This window comes from Babylonia areolata, chromosome 18, assembly GCF_041734735.1.
Source record: "Babylonia areolata isolate BAREFJ2019XMU chromosome 18, ASM4173473v1, whole genome shotgun sequence".
Taxonomy (NCBI): domain Eukaryota; kingdom Metazoa; phylum Mollusca; class Gastropoda; order Neogastropoda; family Buccinidae; genus Babylonia; species Babylonia areolata.
The window spans coordinates 5,597,547-5,620,798 of NC_134893.1; the positions used below are offsets into that span (position 1 = coordinate 5,597,547).

The window sequence follows — 23,252 nt, forward strand, 5'->3', positions numbered from 1 at the left end:
GGGGGGGGGTGAGGAGGGGGTACAGAAGGAGGGGTGTGTGCATACATGTGTACTTTTCAGTGTAACACAAACACACACATAGAAAGACACTTTTCCATATTTTAAGGACAGTTAAACTTGCACACACACTGCGCGTGCACACACACACACACACACACACATGTATGATGACGTTTTAAGTGGTGGTTTGGCTGTGCACAGGCGGAGACCACAGACCCCACGCTGGACTTCACGCGCTACATGGGTCACTTGATGCCCGCAGGAGCCTTCACCCGTCTCCTCAGCCCCAGCAAGACGGACAAAGAGGTATCAGCGTCCTCCCGGCTGCCGTTCACCGGCTCCATCATCTGCGACAGTCAGCTGTACTGGCTCAACGCCCTGATTGGCCGATGCTTCTACGACTTCCTGCGGGACGGCTGGTGGGCAGAGAAGGTCAAGGACAAGCTGCAGAGAAAGCTCAGCAAGATCCACGTGAGTGTTACAGTCTGTGTGAAGAGGTCATTCAGCTCACACAAACTTCTTCTTTTTTTTTTTTCTTTTTTTTTTTAAGTGAATTCCATGTTAACAGTTAAGGCTTTATTTTCTTCTCCAAGTAAAGGATTTTAAGTAGGGTGAATTTTTCAAGAAAAAGGAACAGGAAAGAAAAAGAAATGTCAATGCTAGTACAAAGGTAACCTCATGTTTCTTCAACTTTCTACTCACTTCTTAGCTGTAAGGAAAAAAAAAGTCCAACCCAAGGAAGACAAATATATTCATCAATTTTTTTTATTTTTACGTGCTTTGTTGATGAAGATAATATCAGAACACAGCTCTAACTCCCAAGTCCAAGGAAAGCTTTTACTTATTCAGATTGTTTGGCTAAGCATGAAATAAATGATATTATTGTTCTCTTTATCTCTTTCATATTGCTCTTCTCTCTGTTGCTCTCATTTTTTTTTTTTTTTTAAGATTGAATTAGGGGTGCAAGTCATTCAGCATATGCCTGAAATCCGGTACAGAACATCTTGCTGTGGGTCTGTTTAGGTTTGGGACTACTTGATAAGGATGTATTCTCATAACATATCCCAGCTTTAGCCTGGCTGAGAGATACAGACACCTACATTGTTGGTCAAGAAAAGGAAATTCGAGCAACTCTCAAAGATGCATCCGTGAAGCAGATTCACTGTTTTCAGTTTCTCAAGGAGGCATCACTGCATTCAGACAAATCCATGTATGCTACACTGCATCTGCTAGGCAGATACCTGACCAGCAGCATGACTCAGTGTTCTAGTCAGGCCTTGAGTGCTGGCATATATACTTTTGTAACAATCAGAGTGGATTTCTTCTTCATCAGTTTGCCAGAGGACAACACTTATGTTGACATGGGTTCATTTTCACAGCACCAGGTGTGTGCTGCACACAGGACCTTGGTTTATTGTCTCATTGAAAAGATTAGATGCTCAGTTTGATTTTCCAGTCAAATTTGGGAGGAAGGGCAAGGCTGGAATTTGAACCCAGACCCTCACAAACACTGTATGGGCAGGTAAGCATCTTAACCATTCTGCCACCGTCCTCCCCAGGTCCCTTACTTCATAGAGGAGCTCCAGGTGACAGCCATCGACATGGGTAAAGAGATGCCAGTGGTGCGCCGGGCCGCCAACCCCTACCTGGATGAGAGGGGATTCTGGGTAGAGCTGGACGTGTCCTATGGTGGAGGGTTCCAGATGACCATAGAGACCAAGATGAATCTGATGAAACTGAAGCGCAGCAATCCCAAGCAAATGTCTACGGGGTCAGGGCCATCTTCAGAAAGGTTGGTGCTTGGGGGTTACGTTCAGAGTTTGTGACTGTGTGCCTCAAAGTTTGTGTGTGTGTGTGTGTGTGTTCATATGTGTCCTCATGTGTGTTCATGTCTTTGCCATAAATGCCTTTTCACTGGAAGTGACAACAGACGGTAAGTGTGTGTGTGTGTCTGTGTATAAATTTTGCATGTGAGTACATGTATGTGTGCTGTTTTTATGTGTATATGAAAACCAGACGTTTCCAGATAGATGTGAGTATGTGTCACCTTGCAATATTATGTGCCTGTCTTTTTCATTGTACTGACAGGATTTACAGCATGTTTTGTGTCTTTAACTGCTGTTGACACTTCCTTCATGATGTGACATATGTCACAACCAGTAAGGGGTTGCCCCCATCCCTTCCCAGACTAGCTAACGTCCCAACAACACAAACACAGAGACACATCAAAGTTCAGCTCAGATCTTTACTGTGGTCATAGAAAATAAATACCCGCAACAAATCAAAGCACTCAAATAAATATCCCCCATCTAACCACGGCACAATTCTACGTCAGACTTATAGTGAACTGTGGCACCAGTTCAGCTCAACGATGCTGCCAGAGTTCACCAGACTTGAACTCCTCCCAACAGCTGAAAACTGATGACACTCGTAAATTTGATGGCTGAGGCAGGATTGGGTGAGAGGGACAATGGGAAAGGGGTATGTTGGAGGTGTGGAGCGGGAGCGGGCATGAGGAAATTTTGGGAAGGACACAGTAGGAGGGGAATGAGGACTGTTCTAGCGACGCATCCTGGACATCTGTTGAAGGCTGCGGCATGGGGAGGAAATCTCACAGGAAAATCTGTCACCAGGTAAATAGGCACACCACTGGCCCAGGGTGAAAACCCAGACCCACACAGACCAACACCGACACACACCAAAGAATGGGGTGACAGGCAAAATGCCCCACAACTTCACTGACAGCACCCAACACCTCACAACCTGGTGACCTGTCTCTTGAAAGAGATTGGCATCAACAGCAAAGGGAAATCTTTCTCCCCCAACTACATAGATTTCTGAACTCGGCTCAGAGTTCAAAATGTTCAAGAGAAGGGAGTTGCCACACACATCCCCAGAGATGTACTTGCATATGCTTGGCGTTAAAACAAATATACACATGAAGGAGAGAGGGAGGTGAAAGAGAGAGGGGGAGAGAAGAGAGGGGTGGGGGAGGAGAAGGTAGATAGGGGAAGAAGGGAAGGAAAGGAGAGGTGCACACAAACACACACAACACAAACGCCAGGAGCCATGACAACGTGTATGTGACTGTGTTCAGATCTCCAGTGACAGACTCGGATGAAGAGGACAGCGCTGAATCCTCCACTGATGAAGAGGAGGACATGGCGGCAGCCAACCCAGAGGAGAAGGAAAGGTGAGTCTCTGCAGTGACGCTGCTTTAGGAGTGTCTTGTAGAGGTATGCATGGTGGTGGAGCCAGTTAGGTGCTGAGCTTATGATCCAGTGTTCAGCAGTTGTCAGGGTTTGAGGCCCTGTTTTGGCTTGGTGTTGTGTCCTTGGAAAAGGCATTTTACTCCAGTTTTCCTGAATCCACCCAGTGTGTGAATGTGACTTCTGTTAGAGAAGGTTAAAATGGCAGATGAAGAGGACAGAGCCACGCCTTCTAATGCCATATGAATTCACTGCCCCTATGGTAATAAAAGGCTATGGGACAAACATTTTTTTTTAGAAATTAGAGGACAGCAAAAACAAACTACCTCTGTTGAAAGAGGTCCTTGTTTCACACAGGGGTTTGTTGTCTATTGTTTGCTTGTTGGTGGTTTTTTTCAGGGAAGAGGGGGAGCATTTTATGTTCCTAGCAGTGTTTGCTCATGAGACAAACATTGTGTGATAAGAAAATACATTGAATTTATAAAACCACCACCACACAAGAACCTAACATCATCTTAGTTTGTCTGCAGTCAGTTGCAGTATTATTTACACATTATTTTATTTAGTTCATTGCAATGTTTTCTTTCAAACCTACGATTGATTGTACTGTTCTTTGCAGATTTCGTATTAATTGCTGTGTTCTCTAAAGATGTATTGTTCCTGGCAGTACATCTGTTCATTTCAGATCAGTAATTTCCTTGCCTTTTTCTTCTTCTTTTTTTTTTTTCTCTTTCTTTTTTTCTTTTCTTCTTTATTTTTCTTTTATCTCTTGATATTCTTATCTTTATTTATCTTCTCTTTTTTTATATTGATAAACAGGCCTTCCAGAGTAACTGTGATAGGAATAAAAATTTTCTAAAATAGCTCTGAAGTGTATGTCAGTGTGTAGCAATACTCTCTAGGCCAGATCTGCGAGTTAGGTTTTTGCAAAGGTCAGGGATCTGTTATTTTTTGTTGTTGTTGTTAAAATCTGTATATACAGCAGATGTATGGCGCATATGGATCTGTCTGCATGCTCTGACTCCTTGAAGCTGAAGCTGAAACTGTAATGTGTCTGAATGCTGTGTCCCAGTGGTGGAGGCAGCAAGAAGCTGCTGAAGTACCTGAACAAGCTGACATCGTCCAAGTACTTCCAACAGGCCACAGAGTACAAGTACATCAAGCGGGCCATGGAAAATGTGTCCAACACCCCCCTCCAGCTGCAGGTCAGCGTCCGGAACCTGGTCGGCAAACTGGCCGTCAACATCCCCACGCCCCCCTCCGACCGGCTGTGGTGAGGGATTTTGTTGCTTTACACACTCATAAAGCGACACATTGAGATGCAGACAATACGCACAGACTTGCACACACATGCGTGCATACATGCATGCATGCATGCTTGCATGTGAGCACTGTATATGCATGCATGCTTGCATATGAGCACCCACACACAAGCAGGCCCACTTGCATGCACGCACACATACTAGCACATGGACATACACATACACACACCTCCAACTGTCTGTGGAGAGGGCTTTTGTTGTAAAGCAACACACTGAGATGCAAAGCACACGCAGTCACACTTGTGCATTTTAGCACGCACGTGCACATGCACACGCATACATGCTCACGCACTATCAGAATATCTTATTACCTCAGATAGAGAAATGAATAAGCACACATAAACAGACAAGATCTCTCATGAACACTCATCTGTGTGTGTGTGCATACACACTCACACACCAGCTTGCTCACTCGTTCTCTTTTTCTCATTCTCATGTAACTTATTTACATATTAATGTACAAAGATTTTCTTATACCCCCTTTTTAATCTCAGTAAGTTTGCCTTTTAGATTACTGTTATATATACTGCATCAGGTTTAGGGGTGGGTTGAAGGGGTTTTGCGATGTGGGGCAGAATAATATTGTCATGGGAATGTTTTCAAACTGCATGAATTCTCCATAATTTGAGTAGTAGGAACTGTAAGTAAATAAAAAAAAAAGCATGTGCACATGTGTCGCTGAAGTGTCTTTCAAAAAAATTTTTATTTTTATTTTTATTTTTTTTTTTTACATGAATATAAAAATATCGAGTTGACTGCAGACAGTGGCAGTGAACTCGTCAGTGAGAATGACTGACAGGATGTATAGTTATCAATTTGTGGTCAGTCTCAAGTAGATACTGAACAGTTGAACTGTGCAGGGGAGACCAGAATCAGAAGAAGATAGATAGATGATTTGCACAATTTATCATCATGCATGAACGGATATTGTTGCAGTGAGTCTGGTTGGTCAGTTTTATGAATTTTTGTCGCAGAGCAAAGCTACCAGCTATAGCTTGCAACATTTTGATACAAGAAATATATCAGCCAAACAGAGTATATGAAGGAAGCCCTCTTGTCTCAGATGTGGACATATTTGTACATGGTTGTGTGTTTGTGCACATTGGTGTAAGTGTGTCTTTGTGTGTGAGAAAGAGAGAGAAAGAGAATGTGTGTGCCTATCTGTTTCTGCATGTGTGTGTGTATGTATGTGTGCATATGTGTGTGTGTTTGTGTGTATATGTGTGTGTTGTGTGTGTGTGTGTGCATGACTGATGTTTGTGGGTGTCAACAGGTATGGATTTCGGGGTCCCCCCAGACTGTGGCTGGTGGCCAAGCCCCAGGTAGGGGAACGCGTGGTGACCATCACACACATCACCGACTGGATTGAACGCAAACTGGAACAGGAATTCCAGGTCAGGGGCTGAAACTCCTCCCTTTCTTTCGTGTTTTGCCTGTTGTTAGTCTGTTACTCTCTGTTTCTCTCTATTCCCTTCTCCCTTTCTTTCTCTCTATGTCGTTCTCTTTCTGTCTGTCTCTCTCTTTCTTTCTCTCTCTCTTGTTTATGTGTTTTTGCTGTTTCTGTTATTGCTGGTTCATGCAGGTCTCAGTGTTGAGTCTTTTATTTGTATTTGTATTTGTATTTCTTTTTATCACAACAGATTTCTCTGTGTGAAATTCTGGCTGCTTTCCCCGGGGAGAGCGCGTTGCTACACTACAGCGCCAACCTTTTTTCTTTTTTTTCTTTTTTCCCCTGCATTCAGTTTTCTTTGTTTTTCCTATCAAAGTGGATTTTTCTACAGAATTTTGCCAGGAAGAACCCTTTTGTTGCCGTGGGTTCTTTTACCTGCGCTAAGTGCATGCTACACACGGGATCTCGGTTTATCATCTCATCTGAATGACTAGTGTCCAGACCACCACTCAAGATCTAGTGGAGGGGGAGAAAATATCGGTGGCTGAGCCATGATTCGAACCAGCGCACTCAGATTCTCTCGCTTTCTAGGCGGATGCGTTACCTCTAGGCCGTCACCCCACACATGCATGTTGTAAGATTGTGGGTCAGGTGATGATGAACAGAGCTTCATCAGGTGGATGGGTGGTGTTTCTGTGTCTTGAAGTGGCTGATTAGGGCACAGGGTTAGCTTGACATGTTTATATTCAAATGGTGACATACAGTATGAATATGTGCATGCATCACACATGCATGCACATACACGTATCCTTATGCATGTGCGTGCACACACATATGCATACATGCATGCACATACATGAACACAAATGAACCGACATGTGCAAGCATGTTCACATATGAGCGCATACATACACAGACACACACACCACACCAAACAATAGACACGCAACACACATACATACACACTCACTCTCACACTCCTATACAAACAAAAATCATTTCTTTACTATTCCCTCTTGTTTTTGTTTGTGTGCATGTTTTCTTTTGTTTTTTTGGTGGTTGTTTTTTTTTTCTAATACACTTTAAAAGTTTTGCTTTGATTTCTGCCACAGTGTTTGGTGGCATGGGCTTTCATTCCAACTCCATAACCGTCTTCAGTGCGTTGAAGCCGGTATTTGTGACAGTTTCATTGTGCATTACATTTGTCATTGTCTTCTTTCTTTGTGTGGCTATGTGTGAGTGTTTGTGTTAGTGCATTTCAGATGTCATTGTTTTCATTCTTTGTGTCACAGCTGGTGTTTGTGATTGTGCATTACTGACGTGATTGTTGTTTCGCTTCATGTCACAGCCGGTGTTTGTGATTGTGCATTACTGATATCATCATTGTCTTTCTTTTCATCACAGCTGGTGTTTGCAGTTGTGCGTTACTGACATCATAGTTTTCATTCTTTGTGTAACACTAACAGCAGGTATGTGTGATTGTGCATTACCATTTACTGATGTCATCGTTGTCTTTCTTTGTGTCACAGCCTGTGTTTGTAATTGTGCATTACTGACATCATTGTTGTCTTTCTTTATGTCACAGTGGGTGTTTGTGATTGTGATTTACTGACGTCGTCATTGTCTTTCTTCATGTCACGGCGGGTCTTTGTGATTGTGCATAACTGACTTCAGAGTTTTCATTCTTTGTGTCACAGCGGGTCTTTGTGATTTTGCATCACTGACTTCATCGTTGTCTTTGTGTCACAGCGGGTCTTTGTGATTTTGCATCACTGACTTCATCGCTGTCTGTCTTTGTGTCACAGCGGGTCTTTGTGATTTTGCATCACTGACTTCATCGTTGTCTGTCTTTGTGTCACAGCGGGTCTTTGTGATTTTGCATCACTGACTTCATCGTTGTCTTTCTTTGTGTCACAGCGGGTCTTTGTGATTTTGCATCACTGACTTCATCGTTGTCTGTCTTTGTGTCACAGCGGGTGTTTGTGATGCCCAACATGGACGACCTGGTCATCCCCATCCTGCGACCCTCCCAGGACATGGGGCCAACGGACGATATTGACACCAGACACTCCTCTTCCTCACCCTTGTGAGGACCGGTCACCCGCTAGTTTGAAGTATGTGCTGAGTAGACACAATTTCCCCTATCTCTCCGCCCCCCTCCAACCCACCTGCAATTTTAACCACCTTTTGCCGTGGGTGGCCTGTAGCCCATGTTCTGGTGTTTTTTTTCTGAAGGAATATAGCTTTGCTTTATGTTGTGACCCATGGTTTGTTCTGAAGGAACAAAACCGTACTGTGTGTCAAAGGTCTTTTGTAACCCATGGGGTTTTTGGGTTTTTTTTGGTGTTTTTTGGAGCAATGAAGCCTTGCTTTATGTTGCGGGTCTTCAGTAACCCATGGGTTTTTTTGGTTTTTTTGTTTGTTTTTCTGAAGGAATGAAGCCTTGCTGTATGTTGTGGGTTTCCTGGGACCCCATGGTTTCTTCTTTGAGAATGTGGGTCTGCTTGGACCCATGACATATTGAAGGTCTTATTTTTTTGTTTACTTCTTTAGTGTGTTTTCAGAAACAGTTTTTTGATACAGTGCGAGGCCATGCTTTATTGGTAAGGTCATGAATTATCGTGGAGGTAGCTTAAATCCAGACTCATTTGTCAAGTGAAAACTGTGACTCTGGGTCATTTAAGACCCATACAGTATGGCAGAGGTTGCAAGCGTTGTCTTCACCAAGTGGGGGATGGGTGCACTGCTTTTCTTGGGTGTCATGTGCGTACAAACCTTTTGGGAGACTGCTTTGTGCGAGGGTGTTTACAAACTGCTGTGGCTGTGACTGTGGCTGTTCAACCATCAGTGCTGATACACCGTGTTTAGGGGGAAGATAGCATTCATATCTCCATTCAGAAGTGAACTTTTTTTCCTTTTTTTTTTCTTTTTTTTCTTTTGGAAAATTTAAATTTTTTTTTTTATTAAAGAGCAGAGAGGGAGACAGGGTAAGGATTGGGGAGAGCATGAGTGGTGGGGCATGGGAGGCACGTCAAATGAGTGTGTGACCTACAAGTTTGATTACTTGCATGGCTTTTTTTTTTCAGCATTTTTTTAATATTTTTTTATAACATTTCCAGAAAACAAATTGACTATTTGTTGCATTCTTTTCAGTACAGAATGTTAGTATTGAGACTTTTGAGGAGAAAAAAAAACAGTTCTTTTTCCATTTTATTATGGGTTTTGCTGCTCCAAGGAATGTTAGTTTGAACCTGCTGTTCGATTTATTTAACACACTTTTGTTTTTGTTTTTCTTGTGGAAGTTTCTGTTCTTGTGTTGTACATTAACACATAAAAGCACTTTCCTTGGAAGGCTGATGTCTGTGTTGAATTCCACTACAGTTAGGAACAGAAGGATGTTTGAGATATATACTCACAGTAAAACGATTTTTACACTGTACATCTAAATCTGTAAGCTAACTAATGCAATTATAGTAACAACTTGAGTAATACAAACAACAACAACAAAAAAGATATATTCTCATTGATTTGAGGAGTATAAGCAAAAAAGGGATGATAACGTAAGAAGAAAAAAAATAACTTACACAAGACTTTCTGTAACAAATACGGACAGCAGGTTAGAAATGAAATAATCTTCCTTAAAGAAAGAAAGAAGGGACTGTACTTAGCCTGTGGTCAGGAATACAAATGGGAAACGAGTTCTCAAGGTGAGTTTGTTACCTTCTCCCCCCCCCCCCCAAACAGTGTGAGGTTGCAGGGTTAAAATGGTCATAGATGTAAAAGCCCACTCATAGGTACCAATGAATTTGATAGTTGCAGCCCACGGATGCAGAAGAAGAAGAAGAATTTCCTTCTTGGTTTTTTTCCCCACAGAAAGGATTTTTACGAGTTGGCAGTTGGAGGGAAGTGGAACAGACTCTACTGCTTACTTCCCTTGTGTTTGCCTAAGTCAGGAAACATGATCTGGTTTTGTTTTGCTTTTTGAGAACAAAAATAGTTATTATCAGAGCAGTGTTATACTTATGACCTACTGTAATATTGACAGAAAATGGCCTTGTACCATTTCAGATTGACCTACCTTAATTGATTCTAAAAGAAATTTTGGGAGATTAAAAAAAAAAAAGAAGTGATTTTAGAGATCAAGACAAAGCCTTCTGTTCATGTGCAACTTCAATGTGGAATTCTGCAGAGACTGCACCTTGCGAAGGTTGGTTCTCATTAGTTATTTTAGTTTCACTCATTGTTCCATAAAGAACTAAGTGATCTGTGAAGTTTCAAAGCTGGTTGCACAAAGCTACTTTGCCGTCACAACCACACGCATCCACCTTGAAGAAATAAACTAACCACTGCATATCATTTTTTTCCTCTTGCTTGACAGTGTGCAATGAATTCTTCGCAACTCAGTCTCTGATACATGTAACATGGAGTCTCTGTCTCTATCTCTGATTTTTCAATAAATGGTTATTTAACCACTAGAGATACCAGGACAGAGTTATCTATGGTGATTCCTTCAGTTACAAGGATAGTTTGTAGACATGATACTGATAAAATGTTTTTCACCAATAATCACAAAAATGCTCAAAACTGTTTACACCATCAGCTGTGATGGCTTGCAGTTGCAAAGGCAAGAGCTGAAGTGAAGTTTGTTTTTTTATGCTTGAGTGAGTTCATCTTTAAGACCCTTGCTTTTACTGGGGCTAGTTGTGTGTTGCTCATGCAAGAGATGGAATTCTATCAGACAGTTCATGTGTGCATGGCAAAACAACCACAAAAAAGGTCTGTTCTTAGGATCTGTAATAATCTGCTGTGGATCTGTTGTGATAGCATTTGTTTAAATCAGGCGGTTTCTTCTCCTTCCTTCATTGTGTGAGATTTCTAATGCCAGTGTGGGTGCATAGGCAAAGTTCATTTATCATAGCTGTTGAAAATCATCACCATCATCTTCACTGCCCACAGGTAGCAGAGGTCATCAGTAAGAGTCTGCCAAAGTGTTGTGTCATGGGCCATCTTCTCCAGCTGCCCCCAGGTGTGTGTGACTGGTGCTTGTCTCCTGATCATGGTGCCAGGTGTTTCTTTGGTCAGCAGTGTTCTTGCTGTCCCATGGTCTGTTCAAATATCAACTGTCAAATTCTGTGATACATTAGAAGAATCAAAAGGGTATTGTGCAAGGAAGTGAAGGCAAAGATGATTCACAGTAAACTAACTTGAAAACAACAGCAAAAGCTTCTTCATTCTACAAGGGGGTCACATAAGGTTTTTCCAGATAAATGAATTCACTAAGCATCAAGAGTTTTCTTGCTTTAAATTTCAACTGATGATAATCAACTGATTTTATCACCCCACTCTGTCCTCAACATATGTGGTTGTCTGAACACTTGTCGGTCATTCATCTGGCGAACCAACATCTATCCAGCAAAGGATAACACTTTCAGTCTTTTCAACATAAACAGGCTCCATACTCCCACAGCCAGCCATCATTGCTCAGAACTCTCCCGCTTTCTACGTATATGGCAGGACAAGAATACCACAGTTGTATTATGATTCCTGTCCCTCATCAAATTTCTGCACAGTTTGAAAAAAATATATTCTGTTAGAGCTGTTTTTGATTTCTCTTGTCTGCTATTGTTGAGTGGACTCTTTGTGATCAAAACGAGACATGCTTGTCAGCAGTTGGGTGTTTTTGGATAGGATGCAGGCACCATGATGGTTCTGCATATAATCCACACTTTCCATTGACTGAACAGTCACAATACAGTGTGTGCATGATATGTCTCTTGTGTTAATTTATACTCAGTGTGCATATGTGCTGCTAGATTGTTGTTGACATACATGTCAGAGTACATTTTTTCAGAGTGTTTATGTGAACTACTAAGCACTTATAATGTGGTTATGTTTGTTGTTGTTTTTCTGAGAATGGTTCACATCTACTCTGCTCAGAAGTTAAATGTTGCATTTGGCCAGTTGTGGAATAATATATCTTCTGTATGAACAGTGCATGATTCTTGGTGGATTTGCATAGTTTACGTACATGGCATATTTTGCTGTGTGCAGATTGAATAATCTGTGAAATGTGTTATAATCAAAAGTAATATCTTTTCTAAGTACACAGCATAAACTGGTTTCCATACGCTGTCTGTTTAATGAAGCAGTACAAAGAAATTGGTATGCACTGTGTGTGATAGGTAAAGGACATAATTTACACAAAAAGCAATAATGCAAAAGAAACTGCATAAATGCATCAGTGAACATGCCAGTTAGGATGGCTATTGCACCTTGTACACATCTTCAAGCATTCATGATCATGTAATGTCAGCTGTGTATATAGATTGCAGTACATGACGCATGACGTTCATGTCTGCATACTGTTTGTCCTGTGCTGTGTGCATAGTAGGTGGCAGGTGGCTCAGTCACTCGTTTCTTCACATTGTCTATTGTCTACTCAGAAAATATCAGTCAGAAGGTATGCATAGTGCACAGTTCACAAAGTCCATTCTGTTGTCTGTTGAGATGGTAAACAGTCTGTCACCGTTACACCCAAAACCAGTGTGTGGTAAATATGAGATACAGTGAGTGAATGGCTCAGCACATAAACTGATGTGATCTGTAGGGCTTAGTGCACAGATCAGACCATTAGCTCAGCCCTGAGATCGGATGTAATCAGAAAACTGCAACATATGTTGGATAAAGAAGAGTGTGTGTGAGTGTGTGTGTGTGTGTGTGTGTAGAGGTTGTTATGTATACATAACTTAGCATGCGGTGTGGATGTTAGAGTAAGGTCAGGAGGAATGTTGTATGTATATATGAGGAGGTTGTTACATGAGTTAAAAATATGTGAATGTCAGTAAGAAAAATGTTGTGTGTGTGGTATGATGGTTGTGTTACCAGATTAGCTTGCAGTCTAGTACACATGCTTGAGTGAGATACTTCTTGTATCTGTGTGGAGATTGTTTTATACATATTACCAAACAATATAGTGTGAATACTTGAGTAAGAGATACCTTGTATATGTGTAGAAATTGTGGTGTGCACGCTAACAAGCAGTATAATATGCAGCACCACAGTGCAAGACAGAGTGCAAAAGAATACAGTGTACTATAGAAAGAGACCAGAAACTTTCTTTTGAGATAAGAGAGTGTATGCTTTCTTTTGAGATACTTTCTTTTGAGATAAGAGTGTGTGTGCAGCTGTGTACATAATGTATGTGAGATCTTGTTCATGGGAAAAGCTGCACCAAAATTAATTCTACACCAATAGTTTGTCATATATATTCAGTCTGTGTGGTATCTATCTAAATGTGTAGCAATGGAAGAGTGCTTTACGCAAAACTAAGTGAAATAAAATGTGTAGACAGAAGAATGCATCAGCTCACAGTTTGTGAATGGAAAGAGATATTCTGACAGACTGAAGGTTTGTACAACCATGAATGGCCACATCCAGTTTTTGGTCATGTTTGTGATGTGTTTGTGATGTCATGGCTTTGGATTTGTTCAGATGTGCAATCTGTTTTTGTCAAAACTGAAAACGGAGTTTGATACATACCCTAACATTCATACTTACTTAGGTGGTGGCTGGCTGTGCTTATATATGTAATTCAAGCAACTGTTTCATTTTTTGCATGTGTGTTACGCCGTTGTATGAACTTTTTCCATTTTACTTGTGGGTGCGTTATATGTGGTTATTTGATAATTGAAGGGGAAAATGACAAAACAGCAAATGTTATTGACATTTGTACAGTTACAAAGTGTTTTTAGGGAAAACAATGTTCTGATGTTGCCATGCGCCATTGATTATATTTTAAGCACACCAATTTTGATGACTGAGTGTCTTTCAATTTGCATTCCTGCATTATTTTCATGCAAATGTGTTGTCATCATTCCATATGCTGTACCAGTCTGTGTTTTATGTGCAAGAAGTTGAATGTATTCACGATAGAGAATGACAGAAATTGAAGATTTTGCCATGTAATTTGTTTGTATGTTTCATATCACATTCATTCACTTCATGAAACAGATGCTTGAAACTACTACTTTGTGATATCAGTTTTCATCTTCAGTTGTGAAAGCCAGTGACACTTGTCCCTGGTTCACATCATGCAGGATATATCTTTTTTTTTCTTCTTTTTTTTTTCACAGTGATGTTGATTTTCTGTGACCAGAACAATAAGATGTAGGTCACAGATTGAGTGACTGAGGTTAGCTCGTTTCCTGAAGTGTCTTCATAAAGTGATCTTGTGCTTTTCATATCTTTTGTTCCCTCTGCTATCTTGTTGTGTTGGACTTCAAAGTTCACAGTGGTCTCAACTCTGTCTCAGACTATAACCAGTTGTTGCCAGTCTCTGTCACGCTTCTTCTGAATCATGGCTGTAGATGTACGCATGGAAGTGGGGTGTGTCTTGTGTCACTTGGTGGTGGATGTTGAGACTTGGTTTCCTTCTGTTGTGCTGCCAGTGTTACAGAAATGAATTCATGGCTGGTAACAGTGTGGTGGAAATGCGATGATGTGCTGTGAGTTTTCTACAATGGACAAGGTCTCTCCTGTTTCAGTCTGTCTGCCGCTGGCTGCCCTTCACAGAGATGTGTGCACGCTTCTGTCTGGGTTTGATGAGTTGTTTTTGCTTGCTTTGTCAGTAATTGGTTTACTGTAATCTACTGATGGCTGTATTGGGGTTGTGTGTGTGTGTGTGTGTGCACGTGCACATGTGCATAATTACTGAATGAGACCCTTTGTTCTACCCTTTATTTCTTTTCCATTCTTATACCTATTTTGTTAATTAAATTTCTTCTTTTTTTCTTCTTTGTTTCTCTTTTTTTTTTTCTTTTTAATCTTCCATTGCTGTAACATTTGGAAGACTGTCATGGCCTGACCAGTGTACTGGGTCAGTGTGTACATCAGGCACCTGCCCCACCTGCCTTTTCCCTTACAATCTGATTTAAGCATGTGTGGTGCAGCATTCATGGATCAGCATGCTATGATGTCACCTTGACACCAGAACTGTATTTACTCTCACCAATCCAGACATATTCAGTAAGCAAATGTCTCTGAGGAACTGCACAATATAGACATGTACAAAAAAAAAAATACAACAACTTATACATGTGTATATGAATAAATGTACACACATCCAGTTCATTATGAATTAGCAGCAGCATTATGGCTGGAAACAACAGTTGTTTATCAGGATTTTAAAGTTGTAGGCTGATACATGCTTACGTTTCACTGGTCCTTTCATACTGCAATAACTGCAGAGAGCTTCTCGCATCATAGAATTATGCACACAATATTTTTGGGAGTGTTAAAAGAATCTGAACTTGTTTATGGAAGGGTGATGAAGAGTGTATAGTTTACATGCCAAATTTTCATGACTATGATTTCTTTTTTATGTGTGTGTCCGTGTGTGGTTGGTTTATTGATTCACTAGATGTTACAAAGGAGGTGTAAGCTGTTGGATAATCACTACTCAACTTGTGCCATTTGTTTCGATTTCCTCACACTTCATTCCATTTTGTTTTTGAGTTGATGCCAATGCTGCTGATTGCTTTAAAGCATCTGGGGTTATAGGAGAAGAGGGAGAAAACATAAGTGATTCGGGGGGTCTCTTACATGTATACTCTCTCTTTTTGAGTCAGTCTGTCTCTTTTTGTTGGTCTGTTTGTTGATCTCTCTCTCTCTCTCTCTCTCTCTCTCTCTCTCTCTTTCTGCCTGTCTTGTCTGTAGTATATTGTTCATTATAAGATATTTGCTCTGCAGTTATAGAAGTTTTGTGGGTTTTTTTAGTTTTAGCATATGGTAGAGTGTTTCTCACAAATATGTTGATTAGAATTTGTTTTTAGAATAACCAAACTAAAACAAAATTAAAGACAAGCACTTGCCCTCTCATTAAATATCAGGCCAAACTATGAAAAATACTCCATTCCTTTGTCCTGGTGTTCAGGTTAATTGTCTCCCCTCAACTGACCATGGATTGCCAAATGGAAGTAATATCAATATATATGATGGGATGGGAATGAATGAATGCAACAGTTATGACCATAGCCGCTGTTAAATCAAACAAAAAATTATACTGTGTTGTGATGAATAAACACATGTCATGATAAATGAATATCAACCCCATTCCAGTGTCTTCCCAGACAAATCAAACCATGTCTGTGTTACTTTTCTGTTGTCTCGCCTTGGTTTGAAGTAGTTTGTATGCAGTTTATGAGAGTTACTATCACAGTTCTCTGCTGGAGATCTGTCCCGCTCTAGACTTAAATTATTATCAGATCAGACATGGGCTCTGTAGATATATATATACATAGTTATTCATTTAGTTATTTACTTATTTCTTTATTTATGTATTTATTTATATTCACACAGAGAGAGTGGAGAGAAAACTAGGTTGGCTGATGTATTTGCTTTCCAAAAGAAGTGGAAAATGCACAAAAATACTCCAAACCTGTCCTGTAAGTGTAATGAATGCAGTCTGTTTATGTTGCCTCACCCTCACTCTCAAAACCCATTTCCTCACATATTTACACAGTTTGCGTCAATTAGCTGTCACTACAAAAAGCTACACAAAGATCAGCAATTTCTGCTCACCGTATAATCCTGGTTTTTTGTTTTGTTTGGTTTGGTTTTGATTTTTATTTAAGATAATTTGTTTTATTCATGTACAAAAGCTCAGAACACATGGGATTAATTTTCCTTTCCGCTTCAGCGAATCTGATTTTGGTGAACTTACTTTCCGTCCCTTTCCATATCCTTTATCGTTCTTCCCTATCATCACATCTATGCCAAAAACACATAGCTTGTGGGAAATCCGTTTGGAGAAAATTTTGCTTCTAATGACTTTGGTTTTTTGCTTCTTTGGTCAAGTGAGCATGTTAACACATTCGTGCCAGAGCTTGCCTGTGTTGTTAAGGCTGACAACATTCCATGTCAAATGTTTGATACTGATATGTGTCATTTCATTTTATCACCAGAATAATGTTATTTTGTTTGTACGTTTGGCTGTTCTAAGCAGCTGTAGCAGTTATAATTAGTATCAATGTATGTTCTCAATGTGATTTGGAGAAGGGTGAGAACAGTTTGTTTTGCATGGTGATGCGGACAACAAACAAAAACACACACAAAAAAAGGGAGGGGAATCATTCCTTGTTTTGCTTGCGAGCTGTTGAGCTTTTGTATTTATTGCATCCATTATTGCAGGATGAAAGCTGTGTTTGAAAATGATTCAGTGAGAGTTGTAAAGAAGAGTTGAATGTGGTTGTGTTTGTGATTGATTAATCATGCCTGTAGGTTGTTAAATCGTTTCAATAAAGCTTTGCTGCTTGATGAAATCAGTGTTGTGGATTATGTGTGAGGTTTTGAGTGATACTTTTTCCCCTGGTTTTCTTAAAACAAAATCAAGCATATGAGAACAATCGTTCTTACTTTGTCTTAGAGCATTGATACCATTTACTTGAATTACTGTATCTGTATGTCTCTCTTTTCATTTCTAGTGTCTTGCTGTCTTATACATAGAAAATTCCCTTTGCATAGAAAATTAACCAATGAATATAGACATACATATATAAATAGAGAGAGAGAGTCTGTGTTTCTGAGGAGTTGTGCATGCCAGTCATTATCAACAATAGATAATTCAGCAGTAAGATTGTTGTGTCCAGTTGAATAAACGTGTGTGTGTGTGCATGTGTGTTTGATTTTTTTACCTTGTTAAAGCAGACCTGTTGTCAGTATTTCAGTAAATGTTAATCATTTCTCAAAGTCAAAATTATGAACACAACATCCATGTGATTTTGACTGGTTGCCGCCAAGAGCACCAAACCAACAATATTAGCAATTAATCACAAAACACACAACTGTTAGTCTCAGGGGGTTAAAATTTGTTGGGTTTTGGCTATTAGCAAAAGATTGACAGAAAAGAAATGAAAAATGTGGAGAGAAAAAAAAACATCAGTAGCTAAAACAAAAAAGAAGGAAGAAACAGAAATCCTAATTCAAAGAAAAACATGTCATTTACATGCTGATGCAAGTTAGTCATCTTTTGTCCAGCACAGCTGGAACACAGCGTGTATGTTGATACAAAAAGACTGGAGTGACAGTGAGACACCGAGATGATTGTCCAGTAATCATCCACCATTCACATTGCTTCGCTGTTTCATGTGTGTTTCTCAAGTTTGGTGGTGTGTCTTCAGTTTGGCATGTTCAAAATTAATAACAGCACAAAAACAAAAAAAATATGGTCAAAGTATATGTTTTTTCCTGTTCATTTCTCCAGACTTGATTGATATGCATGTTTGTGCTACATGTGTGGCTACTCAAAGAAGCTATAAGTGCATTCATTAGTCAGTATTGACATAAGTCACTTTAGTGATAGATCAATGTAGCGAACTTTTTGAACTCTGTGACTATGGCCTTGTACTGAGGTCCCTATCAATAAAGGTCAAAGTAGTCCATCATTTCTTATAGATACTGAGACGTTTCTCTCATCAGCACCTACAGCGTTTAGAAAATCAGTTTAAAATGTGTGTATTGATCCATATGTGCTACATGACAGTTTGGAATAGAATAGAATAGAATATATCTTTATTACCAAGTGTACCGGAGTCACAAGGAATATTGGGGGGGATAGTACATAAGAACAAAAATCGAAAATCATATACAAACACAGATACAGTAGAAATTAGGATACATACAAGTGTATATTAATATAAAAACTTGTGCATACTCACACATGCACGCACTACACACACACACACACACACACACACACACACACTCTCTCACACACACACACACATTTGAACAGAAGCCGCATATTACATGTGGCTAGATCTTCAGGTAGATGGTTGTTGATTGCACAATTCTATTTATCGTACTGGATTTGTTCAAGAGATGGCATTGACTGCTTTGGGGAAAAAGCTATTGGCGAAGTGATTGGTTTTTGTCCTTATACTTCTGTACCATGGACCAGAGGGGAGCATCTCGAAAATCCCAAAAGCTTGATATGATTCGTCCTGGCTGGTTGATTTTGCTTTTTTGAGGAGCCGCTTACAATATATGTCTTCTAGAGAAGGTAAATCAGCCCCGGTAATCTTGGTAGCAGTTTTTACAATTCTTTTAAGGGCTGCAATTTCTGCCTTGGAAATGTTTCCATACCAAACAGTAACAGCGAAGGTGAGCACACTTTCAATGACTGCTCAGTAGAAATCAACCATGATTTTCTTTTTTTAATTCCAAACTTTCTGAGGTGCCTTTCTTAACAATTTTTTCCGTATTTTTCTCCCATTTCAAATCGTTGGAAATGATCAGTCCGAGAAATTTAAATTCACTGATGATCTCTACTTGCTTGTCTTTAATGGCAAGTAGTGAGGGGTCAGAGATCTGGTCTTCCTGAAATCTAAAATTAATTCTTTTGTTTTTGATACGTTGAGTTAAAAGTTGTTTTGATCACACCAGCTGACAAGTTCCAGTACTTCTTCCCTATATTTTGACTCATCACTGTTGGTAATCAGCCCTTCTAGAGTAGTATTAAAAAATATTTATTAAAACAAAACAAAAAAACCAGAGCAGATGCCTGACCAACATAAATCCAGCATGCTGATCATGCTAGACAGGACCAACGCCTCGACCATACCACCCTACACGGAACAGACCACAGCCATGAACAACTTGATCTGAAGGGCGAAATGCCAATGGGTCGTTTAACTCACCTCTACGTTTCATCCTAGGTATGTACAAGACATCATCCGAAAACAACTGAAATGGATTAGCAAAATAAATAAACACATTATAGTATAATGATGAAAGGTACATGAAAAGCAAAATTATTAGAATGAAATAAGATATATTAAAATGAATAAATAAAAAAGCTAGTGAACTTGTGCATGCCCAAACACGTGCATACTCATACTAATGCGCACACGCACGCAAACACACACACACAAACACGCACGCACGCACACACGCACAGCACCAGTTTACAGTCTCACAGAAGCCCAGGGCCGAGAGAGAGTGAGAGAGAGAAGCTGAGGCGTGTGACCGAATTCGAACTGACTGGTACAGATACAGATGTAGGCTGCTGGCTGTTATCTCCTGATACAGGTATGTCATATCAGCAGCTGTAATCTTCAGTTACCTCTTGTGTCCATCCCCTGCAGAGTTTTTGCTGATCATCAACCGGTCCGTTCTGACCAGTTCTGTGACGTCTGGACATGAATCAACACCGTGTGTGCAGTGCTGTGTGCACGGTGACGTCTGGACATGAATCAACACCGTGTGTGCAGTGCTGTGTGCACGGTGACGTCTGGACATGAATCAACACCGTGTGTGCAGTGCAGTGTGCACGGACAGGCTGTTCAATGTTGACGTCTCTCTCTCTCCCTCTCTCTCTCTCTCTTACCACCTTTATTCGTTGTGTGATCATCCCAGTTTCATTAATTATTACAGTGGTAGAGATCTGCCGGGAAGTGTGTGTGTGTGTGGGGGGGGGGGGGGGGGGGGGGTGATAGACAGAGGGAGATGGGGAGAGGGTGGAAGGAGTCGAGGTAGGGTTAAAGCTGCCATGCAGAACTTTATCTGAGTATTTTTTTTATTTTGACAGTGGTTCGTTGTTGTCTGTTTTGTTGTGAGACAGAGACAGACGGCAGAAGTCGAAGTCGAAATATTTTAATTGTCAGACCACAGATCCATAACAATGAAGTTCACAAGGACAAACAGAATTAATACAGGGAAATGAATATTAGGACAACCATTGAACTACATGGGCATCGGTAACAATTCTAGAGCATTTGCTCGTAATGAAAACGCTTTGAATACAAACTTGCATATACTAACACTCAATCTCTCACTCGCACAAGATAACAACACGGACATCTTAGATGCACTTGGATGTTTGTGAAATTTAGCAGGAAGAAACTGAGAACGCAGGGAACAGTACTTAGGGCAGACCAAAAGAAAATGCATTTCGGTTTCCGGAGAGACAGACGGCAGAGACAGACAGAGTAAGACAGATACACAAAAGACAGTAATGCTACATTTCCGATTGTGTGTGTGTGTGTGTGTGTGCCAGTGTGTGTGCCGTGTGTGTGTGCCAGTGTGTGTGCCGTGTGTGCATCATTCGTAATCTCTTTTCCAACCTTATGATAAAATTAATTTGAAAGAAAAAATATTGGTTAAAGAAATCTAGAGAAGGAGGTGGCTTTCTCAGAACTGAAAATATTGGAACGGTGTCTGAGTTAAGCGGCTCCTTCTTTTTTCTTTTTTTTTTTTTAATCGAGCGAGCAAACTTGGGCGGCCGGGTTCCACATTATGCAAACAACCGGATTGTTGACAATATAAAACGACCCGGCAATGGCAAAGAATTGAGTGCAATCTTTTTCAAGTTCACTTCTTAATCCATCTTTTTTTTTTTTCCTTGGGGGAGGGAGAATGGGAGGGGGGGGGGGCTTATGTTTGTTGTTGTTTTTTTCTGGCTGGCTGCACTGAACTTGCAGACGATATCCGGGAGACCATGAAAAGCCTGAGAGAGAAGAAATGATATGACAGGTTTGCACGCTCTCTGAGTTTGAATGACTGAAGAAGTGCGCGCGCGCGTGTGTATGTGTTTGTATGTGTGGTGTGGTGGTGGTGGTTGTGTTGGTGGTTTAAAGCCACCAGTAATAGGCGAACTGACTGAGTCAGTGATGAAGAGTTTTATGGTATTTATGCGTCAAAGTGGTGGATAAACCCATCGTTAGTCCAACATATATATACCGTGCCGCACACACACACACACACACACACACACACACACTGAAACACACACACACACACACACACACACACACTGAGATTTTTTTTTGGGGGGGGGGGGGGGGGGGGGGGGGGAGAGTTGGTTCTTAGATCGCTTGCACATAATCTATATTTGCATTATGTAGCGCGTGTATTACAGGTGTGTGTGTTTGACCGCGGTGTGTGTGTGTGTGTCAGTGTGTGAATTGGCATGCATTTGAACAATGGCTGATTCCCGGCTGTGCGTGTAGGTGGTTCTTGGAATGCGCGCGTGTACGAATTCCCGGAGAAGCACCCCTGACACTGCGGTGAAGTGAGAATTGTGAGGACTTGATTGCAATGAAGTCGCTTTGCACGGAGCAAGATTTCGCGGGGCAAAAGTCGAGAGGAAAAAGAGCCTTTCGAGGACGACCGTGACTGGTTTTCTTATCTGCAGCAGTGACCTTGTTATCTTAGTTTTCTGCTGCTGAACTGATACACTGACGAGCTCTGTTGACAGGCACAAGAAATTAAGTTTAATGTGAGAAGAATTTTATTTAAGTACTTCAGTGAAATCTTTTCTTTCTTTTCTTTTTTCTTTTTGACTGGCGGTGAAAGGGTTAACCCGTTTAACCCTGGTGAGCTGGACTACGCTTTTGTGTCGTTCAAACCCGCGTGGTCATCTCATGCTTAACCCATTTAACCCTGGGGAGACTTCGATTTTGTGTCGTTCAAACCCGCATTTTTTTTTCCAGGTCGAATGTCCAAAATGCTTTGTGGAATGCACTACCTGCCGGCAACCATTTTCCTCACACAGTTCAGACAGGCCTTTCGCCAGTCCCGTGCACGAGTTTGTTTAATTATGTTAATTGTTTGACTTGGGAGGTGGGAGATGAGGTAGAGGCTGCGGACAGGGGAGAGTCAGAGGGGGATTGGCGGGGGTAGGAGGGGGGGTGGGGGGGGGGGGGCGTCAAAAGGCAAATTTATCAGCTGAAATATTAGTTCTATCGTACTGTACGCATAATGATTATTGTAATGTCTATGTGTACTAATGTATCTCAGTACACAGTCGAATTTCTCGTTTGCTTGCTCGGTTGTTTGTTTATTGTTGTTTTGGTGTTGTTTTTGGTATGTGTGTGTGCATGTTATTCGGTCTTGTTTATATATATATATATATATATGTTTTATTCGTTTTGTAGTAGTGCTGGTTACCGTTTGTTATCAGTTGTTGGTGATGATGTTTTGTAATCGGTATTGTCAAAAAGGAGATAACAGTGCCATGGAATTATTACTGAATTACAATCAGTTCATTTCTGTGTCGTGGACATGCCTGGAAACAAATTTATGAGGGTTTTTTTTTGTTTTTGTTTTTTTTTGTTGTTTTTTTTAACAATTATGTTTCGTAATAGAAACTGTTGACATGAATTTTTTCAGCTATGCAAACGCTCTCTTATTTTGAGAATTTGGGCAATGAGCCAGTCACTGAGATTTGCATGACTTGTGATAAGATCGATAAAGGTAATCAGTTAACGTTAACTGAGATAATAGCTGAGACATGGAAATTGTCATTCTTCAACAGCAGCTAATTATGAATGATTT

At 40.6% G+C, this 23,252-nt stretch overlaps 1 protein-coding gene across 1 annotated transcript in view; it reads left to right on the forward strand.

Moving 5' to 3' along the window:
- LOC143292389 (testis-expressed protein 2-like) overlaps positions 1-17,239 on the forward strand; it is a 32,103-nt gene extending 14,864 nt beyond the window's left edge. Inside the window, exons 4-9 of the mRNA XM_076602614.1 lie at positions 202-471; positions 1,560-1,792; positions 3,098-3,193; positions 4,282-4,482; positions 5,805-5,925; positions 7,895-17,239. Of these exons, the coding sequence (XP_076458729.1) occupies positions 202-471; positions 1,560-1,792; positions 3,098-3,193; positions 4,282-4,482; positions 5,805-5,925; positions 7,895-8,011 (1,038 nt within the window). The 3' untranslated portion in view covers positions 8,012-17,239. The remainder of the gene's footprint in view (positions 1-201; positions 472-1,559; positions 1,793-3,097; positions 3,194-4,281; positions 4,483-5,804; positions 5,926-7,894) is intronic.
- The last annotated feature ends 6,013 nt before the right edge of the window (positions 17,240-23,252 follow it).